At 39.6% G+C, this 23,717-nt stretch overlaps 1 protein-coding gene across 2 annotated transcripts in view; it reads right to left on the minus strand.

Annotated features, from left to right (window-relative positions):
- USP33 (ubiquitin specific peptidase 33) overlaps positions 1 to 23,717 on the minus strand; it is a 72,363-nt gene that overhangs the window by 37,981 nt on the left and 10,665 nt on the right. For both annotated transcript variants that reach the window (XM_039474042.2, XM_039474040.2), the window contains exons 2-10: positions 15,583 to 15,714; positions 15,342 to 15,395; positions 14,847 to 14,909; positions 12,932 to 13,084; positions 9,560 to 9,662; positions 7,846 to 7,915; positions 2,873 to 2,986; positions 2,111 to 2,189; positions 567 to 984 (exon numbers count right to left, since the gene is read on the minus strand). In XM_039474042.2, coding sequence (XP_039329976.1) covers positions 567 to 984; positions 2,111 to 2,189; positions 2,873 to 2,986; positions 7,846 to 7,915; positions 9,560 to 9,662; positions 12,932 to 13,084; positions 14,847 to 14,909; positions 15,342 to 15,395; positions 15,583 to 15,663 — 1,135 coding nt within the window. In that variant the 5' untranslated portion in view covers positions 15,664 to 15,714. The remainder of the gene's footprint in view (positions 1 to 566; positions 985 to 2,110; positions 2,190 to 2,872; positions 2,987 to 7,845; positions 7,916 to 9,559; positions 9,663 to 12,931; positions 13,085 to 14,846; positions 14,910 to 15,341; positions 15,396 to 15,582; positions 15,715 to 23,717) is intronic.

Here is a 23,717-nt window from a genome sequence, read left to right on the forward strand (position 1 = left end):
CTGAGGACACCAATTTTTTAGATTACTGCATAAGTATACAAAAGACATCTGATGAAATGTTTACTTCAAAAGAAGACGAATTTCTTATATAATTAAATGACCCCGACATTCCTTTTATCCTCAGGTTCTATAATTTTATGACTAACACACGAATACTCCGAAATTATAATTCTAATCAGAAATACCCAAAGTGGGCCGGGCGCGGTGGCTCACACCTGTAATCCCAACACTCTGGGAGGCTCAGGTGGGCGGATTGCATGAGCTCAGTAGTTTGAGACCCGCCCAGGCAACACAGTGAAACCCCATCTCTACTAAAATACAAAAAATTAGCCAGGCATGGCAGCATGCCCCTGCAGTCCCAGCTACTCGGGAGGCTGAGGCAGGAGAATCACTTAAATCAAGTGAGTCGAAGGTTGCAGTGAGCCAAAATTACACCACTGCACTCCAGCCTGGGTGACAGAGCAAGACACTTGCTCAAAAAAAAGAAATACCCAAAGTAACAATTATTTAAACACCCATGTCTACAAATGAAATATTATCATTTTCATGAACTACTAAATTGTCACCTGAAGCTCTGCTGTGTATTTGCACTTTGACAGTTTCCTGGTTGTTCAAGTCAACTGTTTCAGATACAGAGTCTCTATCTTTATCTAATTCACCTTCAGAATTTAATTTATTAATCTTATTGCACATCTTCTCTTTTTGCCAATCTTTTGACATTTCTGAATTGTTCTCATCATCCTGAATTAACATTGTTGTTTCATTATTATCTTCAGAAAAGCCTCTAGAGCTATTTTCATTTTCTGCTTTATCACTGTTGCTACAAGATTCACAAGACTGAAAATCTACATCCGACTGGCTCTTGTCTTCTTCCATTGTCTCTTCAGTAGTTATGGCTTGAGGATCTTCTTCTACTTCCATGACTTGCTCTTTCAGTTCTTCATGAAGCAGATCCATTAAACATCGAAGGAATTCTTGAGCATCCTAATATATCAGCAACATAATGTTACCACTTCATTACATGTGTATAAAGAAACGTAAAGGAAAATATACAAAATATCATTATCAACTGATTTATAAATGTACAGCACTATATTGAGAAAATACCAGTTTGCAGAACATAAGGTACTAGAGAAATGAGATGCATTAACTCCAAAACATTACGTAAATAGAAGTTTTGTTTTTTTGAGATGGAGTCTCATTCTGTTGTTCAAGCTGGAGTGCTAGGGCATGACCACAGCTCACTGTAGCCTTGATCCTCCAGGCTCAAGCAATTCTCCCACCTCAGTCTCCTGACTAGCTGGGACCACATGCATGTGCCATCACACCTGCTTGATACGTATTTTAAAATTATTTTTAGAAATGAGGTCTCCCTATGTTACCAAGGCTGGTCTCAAAACTCCTGGACTCAAGCAATCTGCCCACCTCAGCCTCCTAAAGTGCTGCGATTAAAGGCATGAGCCATCACGCCCAGCCAGATACAAGTTTTAATAAACTAAAGATGACCTAAAGGTCAATTTCTGCTGGATTTGGGGGCTCATGCTTGTAATTCTAACATTTTGGGAGACCAAAGAGGGAGGATCGTTTTGAGTCAGGAATTCAAGAACACCCGAAGCAATATGATGAGACATTATCTCTCTAAAAAAATTTAATTTAATTTAAAGAGCCAGGTGTGGTGGCTCACGCCTATAATCAACACTTTGGAAGGCCAACGAGGGTGTATCACCTGAGGTCAGGAGTTCAAGTCCAGCCTGGCCAACATGGCAAAATCCCTTCTCTACCAAAAACACAAAAATTAGCCGGGTGTGGTGGCACACACCTGTAATCCCAGTTACTCAGGAGGCTGAGGCAGGAGAATCACTTGAACTCAGGAGGTGGAGGCTGCAGTGAGCCAAGACTGAACCACTGCACTCTAGCCTGGGTGACAGAGAGAGACTGAATCGCAAAAAAAAAAATAAAGAAAAGTTGAAAAAATATAAACAATAAACATGGCAAAAGAAAGACACAAGGAGTGATGACCCCAAAAGATAAGTAGACCAAAAAAAGCATAGTGCCATTTTCCAAATGTATTTCGATTATTAAAATTACGAATAAAAAGCAATAAACTAACCTGCTGAGAATACCCCCGAAATGTTGGATTTACAGTTTTAATTCCTTGAAACAGATTAGTAGGCACAACAGATCCTGGCCTGAGCAAGAGAACATTTTTAAAGAGTAAATTTTGTGATTTAAAATTTTTAGTTTAAAAATTAACAACCAATAATTCAGTGTTAAATTGAAATTTTTGTTGAAAAAAAAAATCATTGAAAACTGCCTAATACTATGTTTCACAGGCACATCAAAATATCTTAACCCTGATATTTTTAAGTGATGTTTTATGCTGTCTTCCCTCAATTAAATAATTATGCCTCACTCTATGACTTTGCAAAAATGCAAATTTCCTGAATAGTTCTCCAAAACAAAATTATTACCATATTACAGCAAACTATGATCCCAATGCTAAACTTTAGAACAAATAAACATAAGCAGAAAAACATTCATATAGATATTTAGGGGCTGATTTTATCATTGTGTGAGAATGCCTACTCCTGAATATAAAACTCCATAAAGTTCCAGTAATAGCGGCTTTAACATTCCAACACTATCCCACTAAACCAAATACTTCTAGACTTCTATGATACTTTTATCTGCTTCTAAACTTCTATAACACTTTATATTCAACTTCAAATGTAACATGCCTGAAACAAAGCTGTTTCAAATATGTCTCTCTTCTACTTTTTTTCTGGCTCCATAAATGGACCTGCATCCTTTTAGTATTTATAATATTCATTTAAAAGTTTAACAAAGAAGAAAAATATATTAAGTTTCATACCTGCTTTTATGCCACAGTTCTGTCATTAGTTTGAGATAACTTTTACAAATGGCTGGTTTCTTATCTGTTCGAGCTAGTCCTCCACAATCAAGAAAAAACTGTGTCAAAGGTGGGCTAATTTTAAAAAGAGAAAAACCTTAGAGTGTAGTCAAAGCTAATACTGATTATTTCTAGTCATTCAATTAACTGACAACACATATATCCCTGTAGCTGTTCTTTCTTTGATTCCTTTTACAGTTTCACCTTTATTCCTTCATATTCTTAAAGAGCTCAATCCTTTCAAATCAGATTTGGCCCCACCATGTCAGAGTCCTCCATGCTGCCAGATACACTTTTCAGTACCTACTCACTAATATCTGCCACAGACGGCCATGCCCTCATTCTTGAACAAACCTTCTCTGGACTACTATAATGCATTTTCCTACTTTTCTTCTTTACCTTTCTAAACTCCTTTTCCCTCTTTATTGCTGTTTTTGCCCTTAGTTATATAAATACAAGGATTCCTCAGGACTTGATCCTATGATTTTTCCCTATACCTTTTTTCCCTGGGTGATCTAAAATTTTTAACCATATTCCAATGATGGCCAAATTTACATAAAGTCAACTATGTCATCTAAATTTCAGATTTATATCAAATGGGCAAACTGATGGCTGTCATGGCATTTCAAATTTAACAGGATCAAAATTTAACTTTCAAGTAAACCTGCACTTCCTCCAGCCTTCTACATTCCATTATACGGTACTAATATTTGTTGGTGGCTCAGGTTAGCAATTTATAAGGAAGCAATTTATAAAGAATTTATTAGTTTGAGGGACCCTCCATAAATCTATTTATAGGAAACAGAATCTATTTATAGGAAACTGACTGGGCAAAGGACCAAATCCTGACCTACAATAAACTAAACCTCTTATGAAGGCATTAGATAACTACTAAGCCATCTCTTTACCGAGTGCAATTTTTTTTGAGGGGGAGGGATTGACACAGGGTCTTGTTATGTTGTCCAGGCTGGTTCTAGAACTCCTGGACTCAGGCAATACTCCCACCTTAGCCTCTCAAAGTGCTGGAATTATAGGCATGAGCCACCACACCCAGCCACCAATAATGTAATCATATCAGCCACATCTTTTTCAACAAAAATCAGAAGAATTACAAAGTAAATCTGTGGAAGCAGTATTGTACAGTAATCAACAACAAAAGATCTAGAAAAACAAACATATACATAAAAATCTAAGATTCAGAATTTTGTCCCTGCCAGGCATGGTGGGTCATGCCTATAATTCCAATACTTTGGGAGGCCAAGGCAGGACATCACTAAAGGACAAGAGTTCAAGACGAGCCTGGGCAACATAGCAAAAATCCATCTCTACAAAACTTTTAAAACATTATCTGGGAGCAGTGGCATACACCTGTGGTCCTAGTTACTTGGCAGGCTGAGGCAGGAAGATCCCTTGAACCCAGGAGTTCAACGCTGCAGTGACCCACGATTGCTCCACTGCACTAAAGCCTAGGTAACAGAGTAAGATCCTGTCTCCAACTTTAAAAAAAAAAAAAAAAAAAAAAAAAAAAAAAAAAATCAGAATTCTGTGTCTGGTTTTCTTTTTTTTTTTTTTTTTTTTTTGAGACAGTCTTGCTCTGTCACCCAGACTGGAGTGGCACTATCAGCTCATTGCAACTTCCACCTTCCGGGTTCAAGCGATTCTCCTGCCTTAGTCTGCTGAGTAGCTGGGATTACAGGTACGAGCCACCATGCCCGGCTAATTTTTTTTTTTCTTTTTTTTTTTTTAATTTTTAGTAGAGATGGAGTTTCACCATGTTGGTCAGGCTGGTCTTGAACTCGTGACATCATGATCCCCTGCCTTGGCTTCCCAAAGTGCTGGGATTACAGGCCTGAGCCACTGTGCCCAGCCTTGGTTTTCTTATGTGTATAAAAATAACAACAGCGGCCGGGCGCAGTGGCTCAAGCCTGTAATCCCAGCACTTTGGGAGGCTGAGGCGGGTGGATCACAAGGTCAAAAGATCGAGACCATCCTGGTCAACATGGTGAAACCCCGTCTCTACTAAAAATACAAAAAAAAATTCGCTGGGCATGGTGGCGCGTGCCTGCAATCCCAGCTACTCAGGAGGCTGAGGCAGGAGAATTGCCTAAACCCAGGAGGCAGAGGTTGCGGTGAGCCGAGATCGTGCCATTGCACTCCAGCCTGGGTAACAAGAGCAAAACTCCGTCTCAAAAAAAAAAAAAAAAAACAGCATCAACCTACAGTTCTCTCATCATAAGAGAACTGTTAAACTTTGAATCTCCTCTCCCTTTCTCTACTTACTCTACCCACATCCTATCAATCAATCACCCTCCTAAAAATGTTTACCTCCAATTTCTTCACTCTTTTCCTACCACTCAAGATGATTAAACTACCACTACTTCTTACCTAAATCATTGTAATAGTCTCCTAGCTGGTCTTTCGAATTCCACTCTCTTCCCCCTCCAATTCACTGTCCACATGGCAACCACAGTAATATTTTAAAAACATAAGATAGATTATTAGCTACCCTACTATACAAACACTTCAATGGTGTCTTACTACCATGAGAATAAAGACCTACATCTTTAATGTGGCCTACATAACCTAGACCCATGTCATTCAGCCCTATGATTACTATACCCTGTCACGCAGATTTTCTTCCAGTTCCTCAAATGTGTCAAGCTCTTTTCCATCCCAAGGCTGCTTACAAGGAGCACTCTGCTAGGAATGCTCTCCTCATCCTTTCGAACAATCAGCTCATACTCATTCCTCAAGTTTCAGATTAAATGTCTCTTCTTTAATGTCTGAGCGAAGTGGCCCACGCCTATAATCCCAGCACTTTGGGAGGCTGAGGCAAGCGGATCACTTGAGCCCAGAAGTTGGAAACCAACCTGGGCAACATGGTGAAACCCCATTTCTACAAAAAATTTTTAAAATAGCCAGCTTTGCTGGGCGCAGTGGCTCAAGCCTGTAATCCCAGCACTTTGGGAGGCTGAGGCGGGTGGATCACGAGGTCAGGAGATCGAGACCATCCTGGTCAACAAGGTGAAACCCCGTCTCTACTAAAAATACAAAAACTTAGCTGTGCATGGTGGCGCGTGCCTGTAATCCCAGCTACACAGGAGGCTGAGGCAGGAGAATTGCCTGAACCCAGGAGGCGGAGGTTGCAGTGAGCCGAGATCGTGCCATTGCACTCCAGCCTGGTAACAAGAGCGAAACTCCGTCTCAAAAAAAAAAAAAAAAATAAGCCGGGTTTGGTGGCATGTGCCTGTAGTCTCAGCTACTCGGGAGGCTAGAGAAGATCATATGAACCCTGCAGAGTTGCAGTAAGCCAAAATCACGCCACTGCACTTCAGCCTGGGCAAAAGAGTGAGATCCAACCTTATTTAACAAAAAAAAAAAAAAAAGTCTCTTCTTCAAAGATGTGTTCTCTGATCACTTAATAAAAACTAGGTTATCTTTAATATCACAAGGTTATGAAACATAAGACAACTGAAGGCAAAATATTTATAGAGGGTTATATCTAAATAAAAATTAGATTATTTTGGGAAGAAGTACAAGTTTAATATCCCTAATTCAAAATACAAAATTCAAAATGCTCCAAAATCCAAAACTCCAATGCTCACTGGAGCATTTCAAATATTGGATTTTTGGATAAGGGATGCTTAACCAGTAAGTATAATGCAAATAAATACTCCAAAATCCAAAAAAAAATCTGAAATACTTCTGATTCCCAGCATTTCAGATGAGGGATACTCAACCTGTAGACATATGTTCAATCTCTAATCACTGCTCCATAATTCAATCCAGGGAAAAGGGTAATGTCAAAGTCAGTGACTTCTGAATTTTGGTTCAGACTCAATGCATCTAAATTTAAAGGGTAATACCACCTGACTCATCTAAATTTAAAGGGTAATACCACCTGACTCAATGCATCCAAACCTAAGAGTACCACCACCTGACATTTCCTTTTTTTTTTGAGACAGAGTTTCGCTCTTGTTACCCAGGCTGGAGTGCAATGGCGCGATCTCGGCTCACCGCAACCTCCGCCTCCTGGGTTCAGGCAATTCTCCTGCCTCAGCCTCCTGGGTAGCTGGGATTATAGGCACGCACCACCATGCCCAGCTAGTTTTTTGTATTTTTAGTAGAGACGGGGTTTCACCATGTTGACCAGGATGGTCTCGATCTCTCGACCTCGTGATCCACCTGCCTCGGCCTCCCAAAGTGCTGGGATTATAGGCTTGAGCCACCGCGCCCGGTCGACATTTCCATTTTTTAAGCCTGTGATTAAGAAAAAACATCTGAGGCCAGGTGCAGTGGCTCACGCCTGCAATCCCAGCACTTTGGGACGCCGAGGTGGGTGGATCACGAGGTCAAGAGATTGAGACCATCCTGGTCAACATGGTGAAACCCCGTCTCTACTGAAAATACAAAACATTAGCTGGGCATGGTGGGGCGTGCCTGTAATCCCAGCTACTCAGGAGGCTGAGGCAGGAGAATTGCCTGAACCCAGGAGGCGGAGGTTGCGGTGAGCTGAGATCGCGCCATTGCACTCCAGTCTGGGTAACAAGTATGAAACTCCGTCTCAAAAAAAACATCTGACTGACTGCTTTATTAAAGGCTTTCCCCTACAGAAAAATATAAAATTTTTCATAAGATCTCTGAACTAAAATGATCAGAATAATTAGTTCAAGCTCTTCATTTTCTAGATGTAAGAAACAATTAATTTGCTCAGACACACAACTACCTAGGGTTTACACAAGAACCAGCAGCCTCAAGAAACTCCAGGCATACATAAAGTAACACCATTGGGACAACAATGGGTTATGTCCCAAACCAGATTCTTGCCTATTCTACCTTGAAAGTTAGTCAGCTACTATAGCTGAATGGTTTTCTGCTCAAAAAATAATTTTTAAAAAATCATACAACAAAACAAAATTAATTTCTCTACTTACCAATTAGAAAGAGCCTGCAAAGCTGCATTCATGTAACAAGTATTTCCAATATTTTTCAAACCTGTAAGACCTATTAAGAAAAAATATACATGAAGTCATCATTCAATAATGCAAAATGACTCAATTTTGGGGGTCATTAGTATGTTTCCCAAACTATATTAAGGTCCATAGAAATACAAAATAGCAACCTGAACAATTCAGAGAAGTCGTACCTTTGGAAGCCTCACAATCACCAAAATTTTCAGTTTTACATAAATTCAAGGATTAGACACTTTAACCTCTGAAGTTTGTACAGGAAGAATAGCTTTTCTATTAATATTTAAGTAAGACTAAATGTTTTTATAAAGCATTCATTGAGACGTTTACATTTCCTATTATAACTAAAGTTTAATTATTTTGAGAAAATGGTTTAATGACAATGCAAGAAAACTAACGTCATGATACATGATAAACAAACATCTTTTTCCTTCCCATTTCTTCTTTTTTTTTTTTTTTTGTATTTTGTTTTCCCTTCCCATTTCAACGTATTGCATTGAAAGTAGAATTTATGGCCGGGCGTGGTGGATCACACCTGTAATCCCAGCACTTTGGAAGGCCAAGGCAGGCGGATCACAAGGTCAGGAGTTTGAGACCAGTCTGGCCAACACAGTGAAACCCCATATCAACTAAAAATACAAAAAAAATTAGCCAGGTGTGGTGGTATGCGCCTGTAACCCCACCTACTTGGGAGGCTGAGGCAGGAGAATGTTGTGAAACCAGGCACCACTGCACTCTAGCCCAGGTGACAGTGCAAAATACCATCTCAAAAAAAAAAAAAGCAGTATTTATTAGGTTGAGCCATAGAAAACTGCTGACAATCTACAAAAATGGCAATTTCATATGGTTCAAAATGAGGGAATGACTATTATCTCTTCCATATATATTCAAGTTCATTTTCATCCCTTTACTTTCATTATTATAAGATGAAATAATACTACAAAAAAGTATAAATGCTATTGGGATTTGGAGCAAAATGAAGAAAATTTAGACTTCTAAAAATCTCTAAAACTAGACGGAATTACCACTTATTGATAAGTATCCAGTAAAATTAGTAGTGTCGACTAAAATAATAGGTTAAAACTCAGAAATACATAAAATATTTATAAATTATCTCTAGTCATATTAAACTTAGACCAAAGTGTTAATTTCCAGATAATTATCTAAATATACATTCAATATACCACTAGTATCAATTATAAAACAGACAATGTTAAGTTTATACTAAGAACAGTGGGCCTAAAATATAGAAAATCCGAATAGACTGGTTCTCAATTTAGGGGAAGAAGTGTATCATCTGATTCTTTTTTCAATGATTTCTCTTGGAAATTCTACTAAGGGAATACCTTAATATCTAATACCTCCCCAACACTGACAATAGAGAAAGGAGTTGAGAAATACTGTTCAAACAGATCCCAAAAGGCAAGTTAAGCATAAAAGATCATAAGGCTTAACTGCAACAAAAGAGTAAGTAGGATCGCAGTTTTAACAAACTGATACCAGAGAAACCAAAAGATTTTTTTGCAAATAAAGTTTTACTAGGCCAAATTTTAGAGTCCTTTTTTTGTAATTATCAAGCCCCTTTTACCTCCAGATGTTGAAACTTTTACATTATACAGTTTTCTAAAGAAATGGGCAGTGCCATACAAAGAAGTGTTACACAGGATCATTATTTTACCTCTTGCCCTAAGTTCGTCTTCTTCGTCCACTTCTATATCCAGATCATCAAATACAGCAACGAGAGGAGTTTTTAATGTTGTATTACTCGGTATTTTAAAATCCTTGATAACAAAAAAAGACAGCACATTTGAACAAATCCTTAAATTTAAAAAAAGTTTTAATTTTAACATGTAACATCTATACCATAAAAATTATAGAGATGCTATTTTAATAGTGGAACTATACGAATTTGTGGTATTAGCAATTAAAGTAACACTTATATTTATATTTTGAAGGAAATAAGGACCTACCCTAGGTAATAGCATGTCAGCCCAGCTTTATTAACATAAGTTTTGAGTAAAAAGGCATTTTATAACTGAATTTTCTGAATTAAAACTCCACAATAACTGCAATTATGTGACATTAAACCACAGCTAAAAAGACCTCTGAAGGATACTATCCTACACTGTCTTCTCAAATCTAATTTTCTGTGGAGAAAAAGGCAAAAGTATTTCATCATAACATATTATCTGTAGACTTCTACAATCTCTCCTGATACTTATCTACATTTACTTTCCACACTTTTATGCATATTAAATAGTTTAAGCACTTAGTTTAAATAATAATAAAATATTCTAATATTAATTTCCAAGAATTGGCTTCACTCACAGGTTACAACTGATAACCTGTTAGGCAAATGCTGGCCAACACTTTAAAAAAAAAAAAAAAAAAAAAAAACTTTGAGCTAAAGTTTTAAAAATTGGAAGACGGCAAATCAAAATCAAAATTTGAAAGTTCTCTTGTAATATCAGAAGATTGAACTACAACGAGCCAACATTCAGCAACAATCAAACAGAAAAGGAAACTGAATAGCAGCATGAATTTAGCACGTACTCTGGTTCTCCAAGTTATTACAGCCTTACTTTATCTGTACAACACGGGAATATGCACTAATTCCCAACCATTTTACTTTCCTGACACCTATAGATACTGGACATTTGAGTACGCCTCATATTCCCACTTTGTGTTTATAAAATGATTGCTTTTAAAAAGATACATGCTCACTACAAAATATTTAAATACACAGAAGTACAGAGGCTTAAAAGAAATCACTCAAAATTTTACTATCTAGAAAAAATGTCAATTTGAAAAATCTTATTAATATTTGTATGGCTTCAAATATTTTACTATTTTGCAAATAATCTTGTGGTAAACTGGATTCAAACAGCACATAAGTTTTGGACTACTAAAGAAATCTATCTGAATGACTTTTTCCTTCTGAGTAATTTCTTCAACAATGGAATAAGCAAGCTGCATGAAATTAAGTTAATGTCTTTCATGTGTTATCATATTTATAAGTCACCAAAAAATTACTAACAAGCCATCAGGAAAGTATCAGGATATTTATTCTATCAGATTCACCATTCATTCAGTAAAGTTTGTAATGTTGATCTTTTCTGGCAGAAATGGAAACAGATAGCTTATTTTACTTCTCCAGTAAGTGATACTGATAATTTTGCCTTCATAGTTTATTAGTTCATTGTGTAATTAAATTTTAATCATAACATCTTTTTCCTTTTTTACATTTTTTTTTTTGAGACGGAGTTTCACTCTTGTTACCCAGGCTGGAGTGCAATGGTGCGATCTCAGCTCACCGCAATCTCCGCCTCCTGGGTTCAAGCAATTCTCCTGCCTCAGCCTCTCCTGAGTAGCTGGGATTACAGGCACGTGCCACCATGCCCAGCTAATATTTTGTATTTTTAGAAGAGATGGAGTTTCACCATGTTGACCAGGATGGTCTCGATCTCTTGACCTCGTGATCCACCCGCCTCAGCCTCCCAAAGTGCTGGGATTACGGGCTTGAGCCACCACGCCCGGCTACATTTTTTCTACTTATTACTATTCAAATATCTTCAGTGGAACACTTCCGTTAATAATGTAAGAGGATTCAACAAAACTGCTATTTCCATACTATCTGGACTTTTGAAAAAGACTAAACATGTTTGTGAATGATAATTATGTATCAGCAGGAGAAACAGTAATGGTTATGATTAACTAGAGCCATTTAACTGAGAAATTGAAAATGCAATAAATTATTCTTTGACTAAAATCTAGATACCTTAAGTTATACCATGGGTAAGGAAAGCAAATTTTTTTTTTTTTTTTTTTTTTTTTGAGACGGAGTTTCACTCTTGTTACCCAGGCTGGAGTGCAATGGCGCCATCTCGGCTCACCGCAACCTCCGCCTCCTGGGTTCAGGCAATTCTCCTGCCTCAGCCTCCTGAGTAGCTGGGATTACAGGCACGCGCCACCATGCCCAGCTAATTTTTTTTTTGTGTATTTTTAGTAGAGACGGGGTTTCACCGTGTTGCCCAGGATGGTCTCGATCTCTCGACCTTGTGATCCGCCCGCCTCAGCCTCCCAAAGTGCTGGGATGACAGGCGTGAGCCACCGCGCCCGGCTGGAAAGCAAATTTTTTATCACAAATGTCTACCATAAGAATGTGATAAACATAACAACAGAAAAATCTGAGAGTTGGTATCAATGAACAAGTATAGAACTATGTGATTTCTGTAATACACAAGAGGAAAAAAAACTTGTTGTTAATCAAATCTGATCAAATTCTGATCAAATGATGATCAGGGTAAGTTAGAAGCCAACTACTCTAAGTTCATTTCCTTTTTCCTATTTTTATGACTTGAGAATTCTGAAAATTCAGTGATCAATTCTGCAAGCAAACCAATACGTTTTATAAGTCGCTTGATCCAAAGGACAAAAAATCTTTAACCAAAGACCTGATGCTAAGCTTTATCATATTCTACCTTGTTTTCAATAACAAGTAAAATGTTTGCAGTAATACAAAGGGGATGGAGGTGGGGAGAGAATGGGGAAGACACATGAATTAGTAACTGCCATTCCCTATCGAAGAAGGCCTACCACCTCTCTTGGAATCAGACTTACCAGAAAAAGATAAGACTACTTGAGTCATTTTTTTAAAAAAAAACTTTAAAATTTCATTAGGTGCTTTTCCATCTTCAGATAGGTGGGCTTCAATCTCACCCTAATCTATCACTCTATGAAACACAAGAAAGGGGAGCATGAGCACTTTGAGAGAAAAAAGGCACATTACATTACAGAATTTTTTTTTTTTTTTTTAAGACAGGGTTTCACCATGTTGGTCAGGCTGGCCTTGAACTCCCGACGTCAGGTGATCCACCTGCCTTGGCCTCCAAAGTGCTTGGATTACAGGCGTGAGCCACCATGCCCAGCCCAGAAATTTTTAAAGTACAGGTTAGGCAGGATTCCTTTTTAAAATTTCAGCTACATGACAAATTCTGAAATTATTAACTGAAAGTTTTACAGCTTAACTTAAATGGATCTAGATTATTACCTGGACATTGTTTTCTTGTACTTGGTGAGGTTGTCTTACATGAGGCAATGAAGGCTGAGTTCCTAATTTCCTATCCAAAAACACTTCTTTGCTGCAAGCATAACACCATACTCGAAGAGTGGTAAGGTTCACAGTTAGATAATGCTTTGTCTCCTACATAATTTCACAGTGGAGGGAGAAAAGGAACCAAAATTACATATACTTGAAAACACTTCTTCAAAAGACAACAGACAACTGCTGACCTTTGATGAATAACAACATACTCTAAAGCTAATTTAGAATGCCAAAAAAAATTATTTATTTAAACTTCAAAGGTATAATGAATAGTAACAATATCTAAGCCTACTCTAAAAGTTACTCTGTCATTTTCCCCTTACTATTCGTTATACAAAAAGATATTCAAGAATTTAAGGCCCTGCTTTGTAGTTTGCAAGTAAGTGTAACACAAGAAAATAATTAACAATACCAAGTAACTATTCAAAGAAATCAAAATGGCAAAAGAACACTAATGACATGAGTCAAAAGCATAAAATAGCTCTACCAATACAATACATATAATCTTGGAAAGATAAAAATCTAGACTTTCTCAACCAGAGTTCTGCTGGAGAATTAAGCCCTACAGAAAATGATGTGAGTGACTAATTTCTGAACTCTCCCAAGGGTGATACACAGCAAGTACCATTCTAGATGCAGAGAAAAGAAGTAAATGATACACAGTCATGCCTCAGAGCTTGGGTATTCAGGCTGAATTAATTCTCTAGAGGAATCCTGGTTGAAAACAGCTGATGCTGTGGAGGTATCAATGTGCATCTTAAAACACAGTCATTCAAGAAACTTTCTGTTTAGAATGGGGGCTCTACCTAACACTGTAGAAGAGGCATGCCAGAGTTACATGGGAAGTACCAAACAATCAGAGCAAGTAGAAAGTTGACTCCAGTTAGAATGATGTGCAGAAAAAGGCAGTATTACCTGAGCTGAAACTGAAAGATGTTAGCCAGGCCATGTCATAAACTTAAGTACCCACTCTCAGGCTTGAACCTCCTAATATGCCAGGTATCACCTCCATACATCTGGATGCATACTTTATTATTTTTTTTGAGACAGAGTTTCACTATTGTTGCCCAGGCTGGAGTGCAATGGTACGATCTCAGTTCACTGCAACCTCCACCTCCTGGGTTCAAACGATTCTCCTGCCTCAACCTCCCAAGTAGCTGGGACTACAGGTACCCATAACCACGCCCAGCTAATTTTTTTTGTAGTTTTAGTAGAGATGGGGTTTCACTCATGTTGGCCAGGCTGGTCTTGAACTCCTGAACTCAGGTAATCCACCCACCTCAACCACCCAAAGTGCTGGGATTACAGGTGTGAGCCACCACACCCAGCTGGATGTACACTTTTTAATTCAGTGCTTTCTTAATCATTCTAAAGTTCATCCTCTTAGCAATTCCCTTCCCCACCTTTCACAGATAATGTAAATGAAGTTTTAACTTAGAGCACAAATTTGTTTTTTTTGTTTTGTTTTTTTGAGACGGAGTTTCGCTCTTGTTACCCAGGCTGGAGTACAATGGTGCAATCTCGGTTCACTGCAACCTCCGCCTCCTGGGTTCAGGCAATTCTCCTGCCTCAGCCTCCTGAGTAGCTGGGATTACAGGCACGCACCACCATGCCCAGCTAATTTTTTGTATTTTTAGTAGAGACGGGGTTTCACCATGTTGACCAGGATGGTCTCGATCTCTTGACCTTGTGATCCACCCACCTCGGCCTCCCAAAGAGCTGGGATTACAGGCGTGAGCCACTGTGACCGGCCCAGAGCACAAATTTGAATTACAACTTGAATTAATAATGCTACATTGGCTTTCCCTTTCCTTCAGGCACTTTTTTAAAAAGTCTTCCATTAAATTTTTTATATACATACCTGAGAGTGTATGGTGCTGTGATCTACTTGTGATTCACCACAACCAACGTATGAACATCTATTCTATAAATAATTATATAGGAAGAAAAATAAGGTACTTTACAATATACATGTAAATTTATAACAGCATCAAAATAATATTTACAATTAAGTTTGGATTACATATTTTAAACTCAATGAGTAAATGACTTTCCAGTCAGTAAATTTAACCAAATGTTTCCAGGCACAAAATAAAAACAGAAGATAAATATTTTAGGTAAAAGCTATGTCATTTCTTATAAAAGGCAAGCATAAAATATCTGAGTGATTTACTAAAAACTTCAAAAGCACTATAAATTAAGATCTTTTCAAATTTTAATATTTGGTTCTCAATAATGACCTTAAGTTTAATTTACAAAAATCACTTAAAGTGTCAAAAAATTTTCTGGTTATCATTATTCAGATCTAAATTTATGATTAGTATAGTAATCTTTCCAGTAAAAAACATATACACACCTCCAGACATGCCCAAAGATTTGGTCCTCTGACTTTACAATCCTGACAAGTACCCTATAAAAAGAAATTAAAAAGACAACATTGGATATATTGACACAAACACATACAATTCACTAATGACATCATACATATTTTTTAAACAGGGCTCATAAACATAGAGTATTATAGCAATTTATGAAAATTACACATTGAAGAGAAAAGTGAATAGTTTTTTGAGAAAAAAAAGAAACCTGTTTCTTACATGAGATTTTTGTATCAAATCTTCTTTTGTTATTTCACCAACTGAATCCAAATGTGGACAATGATTCTGAAAAGCTGACATTTTGTTAAGAATTTTTTCCTGTTTCCCAAGACTTTCAAAATGAGGTAACACCTATAGAAAAAGTAACACACACAAAAAAATTAAGAAATGTTCACAATGTCTGCAAAGATTCCAAAGGAAAAAAATAAAATTTCTTTTTTCTTTGGAGACAGGGCCTCATTCTGTCACCCACACTGGAGTACACAGGACAAACACAACTCACTGCAGCCTCAACCTCCTGGTCTCGAACCATTCTCCTGTGTCAGCCTCCTAAGTAGCTACAACTACAGGTGTGTGCCATCATGCCTGACTAATTTTTTAAGTTTTGCTAGAGACAGGGTCTTGTCGTGTGGCCTAAGCTGGTCTTGAACTCCTGGGCTCAAGCAATCCTCCCAACTTGATCTCTGAAAGTGCTGGGATTACAAGCATGAGCCACTGTGTCCTGCCCTTTTCTGAATATTACTACATATTAAAATAAGCCAAGCTCCAGACTTTCAGAGGATGAAGTTAAATTTAAAATATTTACTAATGATTCCTATTTCTTATTTATGTTTAGGGGAAGGTTTGACAATATTTCCCACCCCTCTCTTTTATTAGCTCTCTCTGCCCCCTCATCCCATTATTTTCACTGCTAGCCAAGATGGAGTAACAGAGTCCAGATTTACTCTCTCACCTTAAATAACTAAAAAATCAGACAGAGTATATAAAACATTGTTTTTCAGACATCAGACAATAGGCAGTGTAGGACACTGATTCTAAGAAGAAGAAAACAAGGTGAGCCTATGACTGACCAGCTTATTGCCTAGAGAGAATTTTTAGGCCACAAAGTAGATGGAAGAAAACCCCAACAAAATCTGGAATTAAAATTACATGAGTTTAAGGGAAAGAATACGCTAGGCACAGTGGCTCACACCTGTAGTCCCAGCACTTTGGGAGGCCAAGGCAAGGAGATCATTTGAGGCCAGGAGCTCAGGACCAGTCTGCTCAACATAGCAAGACTTGTCCATACAAAAAAATTAAATTCGATAGGTGCAGTGGTGCATGCCTGTATCTCAGCTACTTAAAAGGCTGAGGTGGGAGGATCACTTGAGCCCAGGAGTTTGAGGGTACAGTGAGCCAACCACTCACTGCAGCCTCGGAAACAGCCAGACTCTGTCTCTTAAAAAAGGGAGGGGAGAGGAAGGGAGGGGAAGGGAGAAGAGGGGAAAGGAGGGGAGGGGAGGGGAGAGGAAGGGAAGGGGAGGAGAGGGGAGGGGAGGAGAGGGGAGGGGAGGAGAGAGGAGGGGAGGAAAGGGGAGGGGAGGGGAGAGGAGGAGAGGGGAGGGGAGGGGAGGAGAGGGGAGGGGAGGGGAGGGGAGGGAGGGGAAGTAAGGGGAGGAAGGGAAGGTGGGGAAGGGAGGGGAGGGGAGGGGAGGAGGGGAAGGGAGGGGAGAAGGGGAAGGGAGGAGAAGAGGGGAAGGGAGGGAAAGAGGGGAAGGGAGGGGAGGAGGGGAAGGGAAGAGAGGAGGGGAAGAGAGGGGAGAAGGGGAAGGGAAGGGGGGGAGGAGGGGAAGGAAGGGGAAGGGGGGAGGTGGGGAAAAGAGGGGAGGAGGGGAAGGGAGAGGAGGAGGGGAAAGGAAGGGAGGGGAGGAGGGGAAGGGAGGGAAGGGGGTGATAGGGCAAGACCCTGTCTTAAAAAATAAAAATAAAAAAATAAGGCTGGGCACGGTGGCTCAAGCCTGTAATCCCAGCACTTTGGGAGGCCAAGGCGGGTGGATCACGAGGTCGAGAGATCGAGACCATCCTGGTCAACATGGTGAAACCCCGTCTCTACTAAAAATACAAAAAATTAGCTGGGCATGGTGGCACGTGCCTGTAATCCCAGCTACTCAGGAGGCTGAGGCAGGAGAATTGCCTGAACCCAGGAGGCGGAGGTTGCAATGAGCTGAGATCGCGCCATTGCACTCCAGCCTGGGTAACAAGAGCGAAACTCTGTCTCAAAAAAAAAAAAAAAAAAAAAAAATACACACAGACACACACACACACACACACACATGCCTCCTTATAAATATTATGAGTATTACTTTACAGGAGCTGGTTTTGAAAAATAGGTTTTGTAAGTTTACTTTCCAAAGCGGCTATACCTGGCACGGTGGCTTACGCCTGTAATCCCAGCACTTTAGGAGGCCAAGGCGGGCAGATCATTTGAGGTCAGAAGCTCGAGAACAGCCTGGTCAACACAGTGAAACACCATCTCTACTAAAAATACAATTAGCCAGGCATGGTGGTGCTCACCTGTAATCCCAGCTACTAGGGAGGCTGGGGCACAAGAATTGCTTGAACCTGGGAGGTAGAGGTTGCAGTGAACCAAGACTGTGCCACTGTACTCTAGCCTGTACAAAAAAGTAAGACTCTGTCTGAAAACAACAACAACTAAAAAACCAAAAGGCCTATACCAACTTATAATTCACTAACAATGTAAGGGAATATCATTTTTCTGCACAGCAACACTATTCTTTATAAGTAAAAGGTTTTTTTTTTTTTTAATTCTGTCATTTGAGGGGCATGTTACAATATTCACTAGTACTTTAATTTGTGTTACCCTGACAGCCAGTAATTCTGAATGTCTTCATAAATGTTATAGTCTTCTGGATTTGCTCTTTTATTAATTGCTTCTTTAAATCTTTTGCCCGTTTTACTACTGGGTTCATAAGCTCTTCTTTTTTTTTTTTTTTTAGACAGAGTTTCGCTCTTGTTACCCAGGCTGGAGTGCAATGGCACGATCTCGGCTCACCGCAACCTCCGCCTCCTGGGTTCAGGCAATTCTCCTGCCTCAGCCTCCTGGGTAGCTGGGATTACAGGCACGTGCCACCATGCCCAGCTCATTTTTTGTATTTTTAGTAGAGACGGGGTTTCACTATGTTGACCGGGATGGTCTCGATCTCTTGACCTCGTGATCCACCCGCCTCGGCCTCCCAAAGTGCTGGGATTACAGGCTTGAGTCACCACGCCCGGCTCATAAGCTCTTCTTTTAAAATTAATCCCCTTTTCAGGCAACTGCTCTTAAAAAAAAATTAATCCCCTATCCTCTATATTGCAAAATATTTTTTCAAACTTACCTATCTACCTTTTTAATTAAACATGGTAAACACCATGCTGAAAAGGTTGTCCTCTCCCCATTGAATGCTCTTGGCATCACTGTCAGAAATCATTTGATCATATACAGTACATGAGATTTTATTTCTGGGCTTTTGGGCTTTTTTTAAAAGATGGTATCTTGCTCTGTCACTCAGGCTAGACTTTACAGTGGCATGATCATAGCTCACTACAACCTCCAACTCCTGGACTCTAATAATTCTGCTGCCTCAGCCTTCCGAGCAGCTAGAGCTACAGGTGTGAGCCACTCCACCTGGCTAATATTTTACTTTTTTTTTTGTGGAGACAAGTCTTGCGATGTTGACCAGGATGGTCTCAAACTCCTGTTCTCAAGCAATCCTCCTAACCTCAAACTCCCAAAGTGCTGGGGTTACAGGCGTGAGCCACTGCACCAAGTCTACTTCTAATCTATTTCATTGGTCAATATGTCTGTCTTAATGCCAATACTGTTAACTTTCTTATGGTATCCTTTACCATTAAAAGGTTTTAATTTTTATAAAATTAAATATGCCTCTTATAATATCTTCTGAGTTTCTAATCTTCACATTTCCTTTATCCTAGTTTGCATAACTAAATCTGTAGAATATCTTTAAATATTTCTACAAGGCTTTGATCCATCTGGAATTTATCTTAAGACAGGAACCCAATTTTATTTTCTTCCAGATGGGCAGAGAGTTGTACCAGCACCACTTATTAAATAATCTCCCCATTTCCCATTGAACTGTAATACAACCTTTATTTTTCATTAAATCTGCACATACAATGGTTTCTGGATTCTCCATTTTGTTCCACTAATCTATGAGAGTATCATATTAATCTGATTATAGAGGCTAGATACAATATTTTGATAACTAAAAGACACACCTCCTCACTAATCCTTTTCAGTTTTCTTAGCTACTCACTGACAATAGTGAAAAACATAAGTTTACTCTTTTTTTTTTTAATCTGTTTTTTTTTTTTTTTAGACGGAGTTTCTCTCTTGTTACCCAGGCTGGAGTGCAATGGCACGATCTCGCCTCACCGCAACCTCCGCCTACTGGGTTCAGGCAATTCTCCTGTCTCAGTCCCCTGAGTATTGTATTCAGTATTCAGTATTCAGACAATACTGAATACAAATGTAATCATGGGCATCCCCACAACCCCATCAAGTTCCTAATTTTAATGGTCTTAATTTTTAGGGTATTTGCTGTAATTTCCCTCTTTTTTTTTTTTTGAGATGGAGTTTCGCTCTTGTTACCCGGGCTGGAGTGCAATGGCGCAATCTCGGCTCACCGCACCCTCCGCCTCCTGGGTTCAGGCAATTCTCCTGCCTCAGCCTCCCGAGTAGCTGGGATTACAGGCACGTGCCACCATGTCCAGCTAATTTTTTGTATTTTTGGTAGAGACGGGGTTTCACCATGTTGACCAGGATGGTCTCAATCTGTTGACCTCGCACCCGCCTTGGCCTCCCAAAGTGCTGGGATTACAGGCTTGAGCCACCGCGCCCGGCCTCTCTCTATTCTTAATTTACTTATTTTATTAGAAATGGTCTTGATAAGCTGGGCATGGTAGCTGATCCTGCAATCCCAGCACTTGGCGAGGCCGAGGCAGGTGGATCACAAGGTCAAGAGATGGAGACCATCCTGGCAGACATAGTGAAACCCCGTCTCTACCAAAATATAAAAAAATTAGCTGGGAATGGTGGCGCACGTCTGTAGTCTCAGCTACTCGGGAGGCTAAGGCAGTAGAATTGCTTGAAACCGGGAGGCAGAGGTTGCAGTGAGCCGAGATCACACCACCAAACTCCAGCCTGGCGCCTGGTGACAGAGCAAGACTCTGTCTCAGAAAAAAAAAAAAAAAAAAAAAAAAATGATCTTGATGAACTCTGGCTAATATTGTATTTAGAAATTTTGCATTTCTAGACATAAGTGAGACTGTTTTTTTGGGCAACATTCCTTTTTTTTTCCCTCCTCTAGTGCTTTAATCAGGATTGGCAGCATTTTAATCAGAGATAAAAGTATGTGTGCTTCACAGAATGCATTGACTAGCTTTGCATTCTTGATTGTGGAAAATAGTTCTTTTTTATCATGATGTGTTCTTTATAAATGAAACTCAGCTGTGAAACCATATGCTATGCTGCCTCTGTCAAAGACCAATCTTCCATCATTTTTTCAAATCTTTCATGGGGATTAGACAATTAACATTTTTAGTTCTTGGTTCAGTTTTACTCATTACATTTCACGATAACAATATCCATTTCCTCTTGAAATAACTTTGACATCATAGCATTCTCAAGAAAACCTGTAAAAGATTCCATTAATCTCTCCTGTATTTGGGGGGTCTATGGTGTTTACTCATTCCTGACCTTGTATATTTTTATTCCATATTTTTTTCTTCTACAAGATGTTTAGGTCATTGGTCTTTGCAAAGAACCACTTTGGGATTTATTTATCTTCTCTACTATTTTTGTTCTGAACTGTGTCCAATTCCATTAATATCCATATCCTACTTGCCTTTGGTTTTCTTTTTTATTTTTTTGGAGATGGAGGCTCGCTCTGGCGACCAGGCTGGAATGCAGTGATGCAATCTCAGCTCACTGCAACCTCCACCTCCCAGGTTCACGTTATTCTCTTGCCTCAGCCTCCCAAGTAGCTGGAACTACAGGCATGTGCCACCACGCCCAACTAATTTTTGTATTTTTAGTAGAGACCAGGTTTTACCATGTTGACCAGGATGGTCTTGAACTCCCAACCTCAGGTGATCCACCCACCTCCACCTCTCAAAGTGCTGGGATTACAGGAATGACCCACCGTGCCCAGCCTAGTTTTATTTTCTTCATCCCTAAAGCTGAGTATTGAGTGCTTTGTTTACTGAAACTATTTAAACTATGCATTTTCCTCTAGAGTAAAACTTCTGCTGTTTGTCAATGAAATCGAGATGTTCTTCTCATTGCTTTCTAGGCAATATTATACGGCCTCACAACAAAGAAATGGATCAGAGGATTGAAAAGAAACTTCCTGAATAAATTTTTTCTAAAATCTCAAGCAAAAAAAATAAGATTAAAATAAATTCTCTCTGCTGACAGTTGAGATGAAAAAAAAAAAAAGAAAGAAAGAAAAAAAGAATAGGCCGGGCGCAGTGGCTCAAGCCTGTAATCCCAGCACTTTGGGAGGCCGAGGCGGGTGGATCACGAGGTCAAGAGATCGAGACCATCCTGGTCAGCATGGTGAAACCCCGTCTCTACTAAAAATACAAAAAAAATTAGCTGGGCATGGTGGCGCGTGCCTATAATCCCAGCTACTCAGGAGGCTGAGGCAGGAGAATTGCCTGAACCCAGGAGGTGGAGGTTGTGGTGAGCCGAGATCGTGCCATTGCACTCCAGCCTGGGTAACAAGAGCGAAACTCCGTCTCAAAAAAAAAAAAAAAGAAAAAAAAAGAAAAAGAAAAAAAGAATAAAACAAAAATAAATAGCCGGGCGTGGTGGCTCAAGCCTGTAATCCCAGCACTTTGGGAGGCCGAGGCGGGTGGATCACGAGGTCAAGAGATCGAGACCATCCTGGTCAACATGGTGAAACCCCGTCTCTACTTAAGGTGCAAAAAATTAGCTGGGCATGGTGGTATGTGCCTGTAATCCCAGCTACTCCGGAGGCTGAGGCAGGAGAATTGCCTGAACCCAGGAGGCGGAGGTTGCGGTGAGCCGAGATCGTGCCATTGCACTCCAGCCTGGGTAACAAGAGCGAAAGTCCATCTCAAAAAAAAAAAAAAAAAAAAACCATAAATAAATAAATTCTCTCCCTTCTGCTATTAATTTTGTAGCATCTAAACAATTTACTAAGAATTGGCTGGCCGGGCACGGTGGCTCAAGCCTGTAATCCCAGCACTTTGGGAGGCCGAGGTGGGTGGATCACAAGGTCAAGTGATCAAGACCATCCTGGTCAACATGGTGAAACCCCGTCTCTACTAAAAATACAAAAAAATAGCTGGGCATGGTGGCGCGTGCCTGTAATCCCAGCTGCTCGGGAGGCTGAGGCAGGAGAATTGCCTGAACCCAGGAGGCGGAGGTTGCGGTGAGCGGAGACCGCGCCATTGCACTCCAGCCTGGGTAACAAGAGCGAAACTCCGTCTCAAAAAAAAAAAAAAAAAAAAACAAGAATTGGCTGGGCAGGACTGGGTGCAATAGCTCACACCTGTAATTCCAGCACTTTGGGAGGCTGAAATAGGTGGATCACCTGAGGTCAGGAGTTTGAGACTAGCCTGGCCAACATAGCGAAACCCCTTCTTTACTAAATATACAAAAATTACCTGCGCATAGTGATGGCTGCCTGTAATCCCAACTACTCAGGAGGCTGAAGCAGAAAAATCACTTGAACTCGGGAGGCAAAGGTTACAGTGAGCCTTGATCACACCATTGCACTCCAGCCTGGGCAACAGAGCAAGACTCTGTCTCAAAAAAAAAAAAAAAAAAAAAAAAAAAAAAAAAAAAACCAGCTGGGCTGCTGAGCATAGTGGCTCAGGTCTGTAAACACAGCACTTTTAGATGCCAAGGAGGGAAGATCATTTGAACTCATGAGTTCAAGACCAGCCTGGGCAACATGGCAAAACTCCATCTCTCTAGAGAAAACAGAAAAATTTGCCCAGTATGATAGTGCACACCTGTACTTCCACTGAGGCAAGAGAATCTCTTGAACCCAAAAGACAAAGGTTGCAGTGAGCCAAGATTTTTTCACTGTCTTACAGGCCTGTACAACCCAGCAAAACCCTGACTCAATTAAAAAAAAAAAGAAAAGAAAAGAAAAACAATTAGTGCATGTAAACACAAAGGCTAACAATTTGTTCCAAGAATATTTAATATCCCGTATAAATACAATGCTATCAAAATAGAAAGCCCTTAGTATTCTCATTACATAGTTTTATTCAGTTTATTCACTAAGACAACAAAATCATTCTTTTAATCCTTTGAC

Source organism: Saimiri boliviensis, chromosome 11 (assembly GCF_048565385.1).
Source record: "Saimiri boliviensis isolate mSaiBol1 chromosome 11, mSaiBol1.pri, whole genome shotgun sequence".
In the NCBI taxonomy this organism is placed as follows: Eukaryota; Metazoa; Chordata; class Mammalia; order Primates; family Cebidae; genus Saimiri; species Saimiri boliviensis.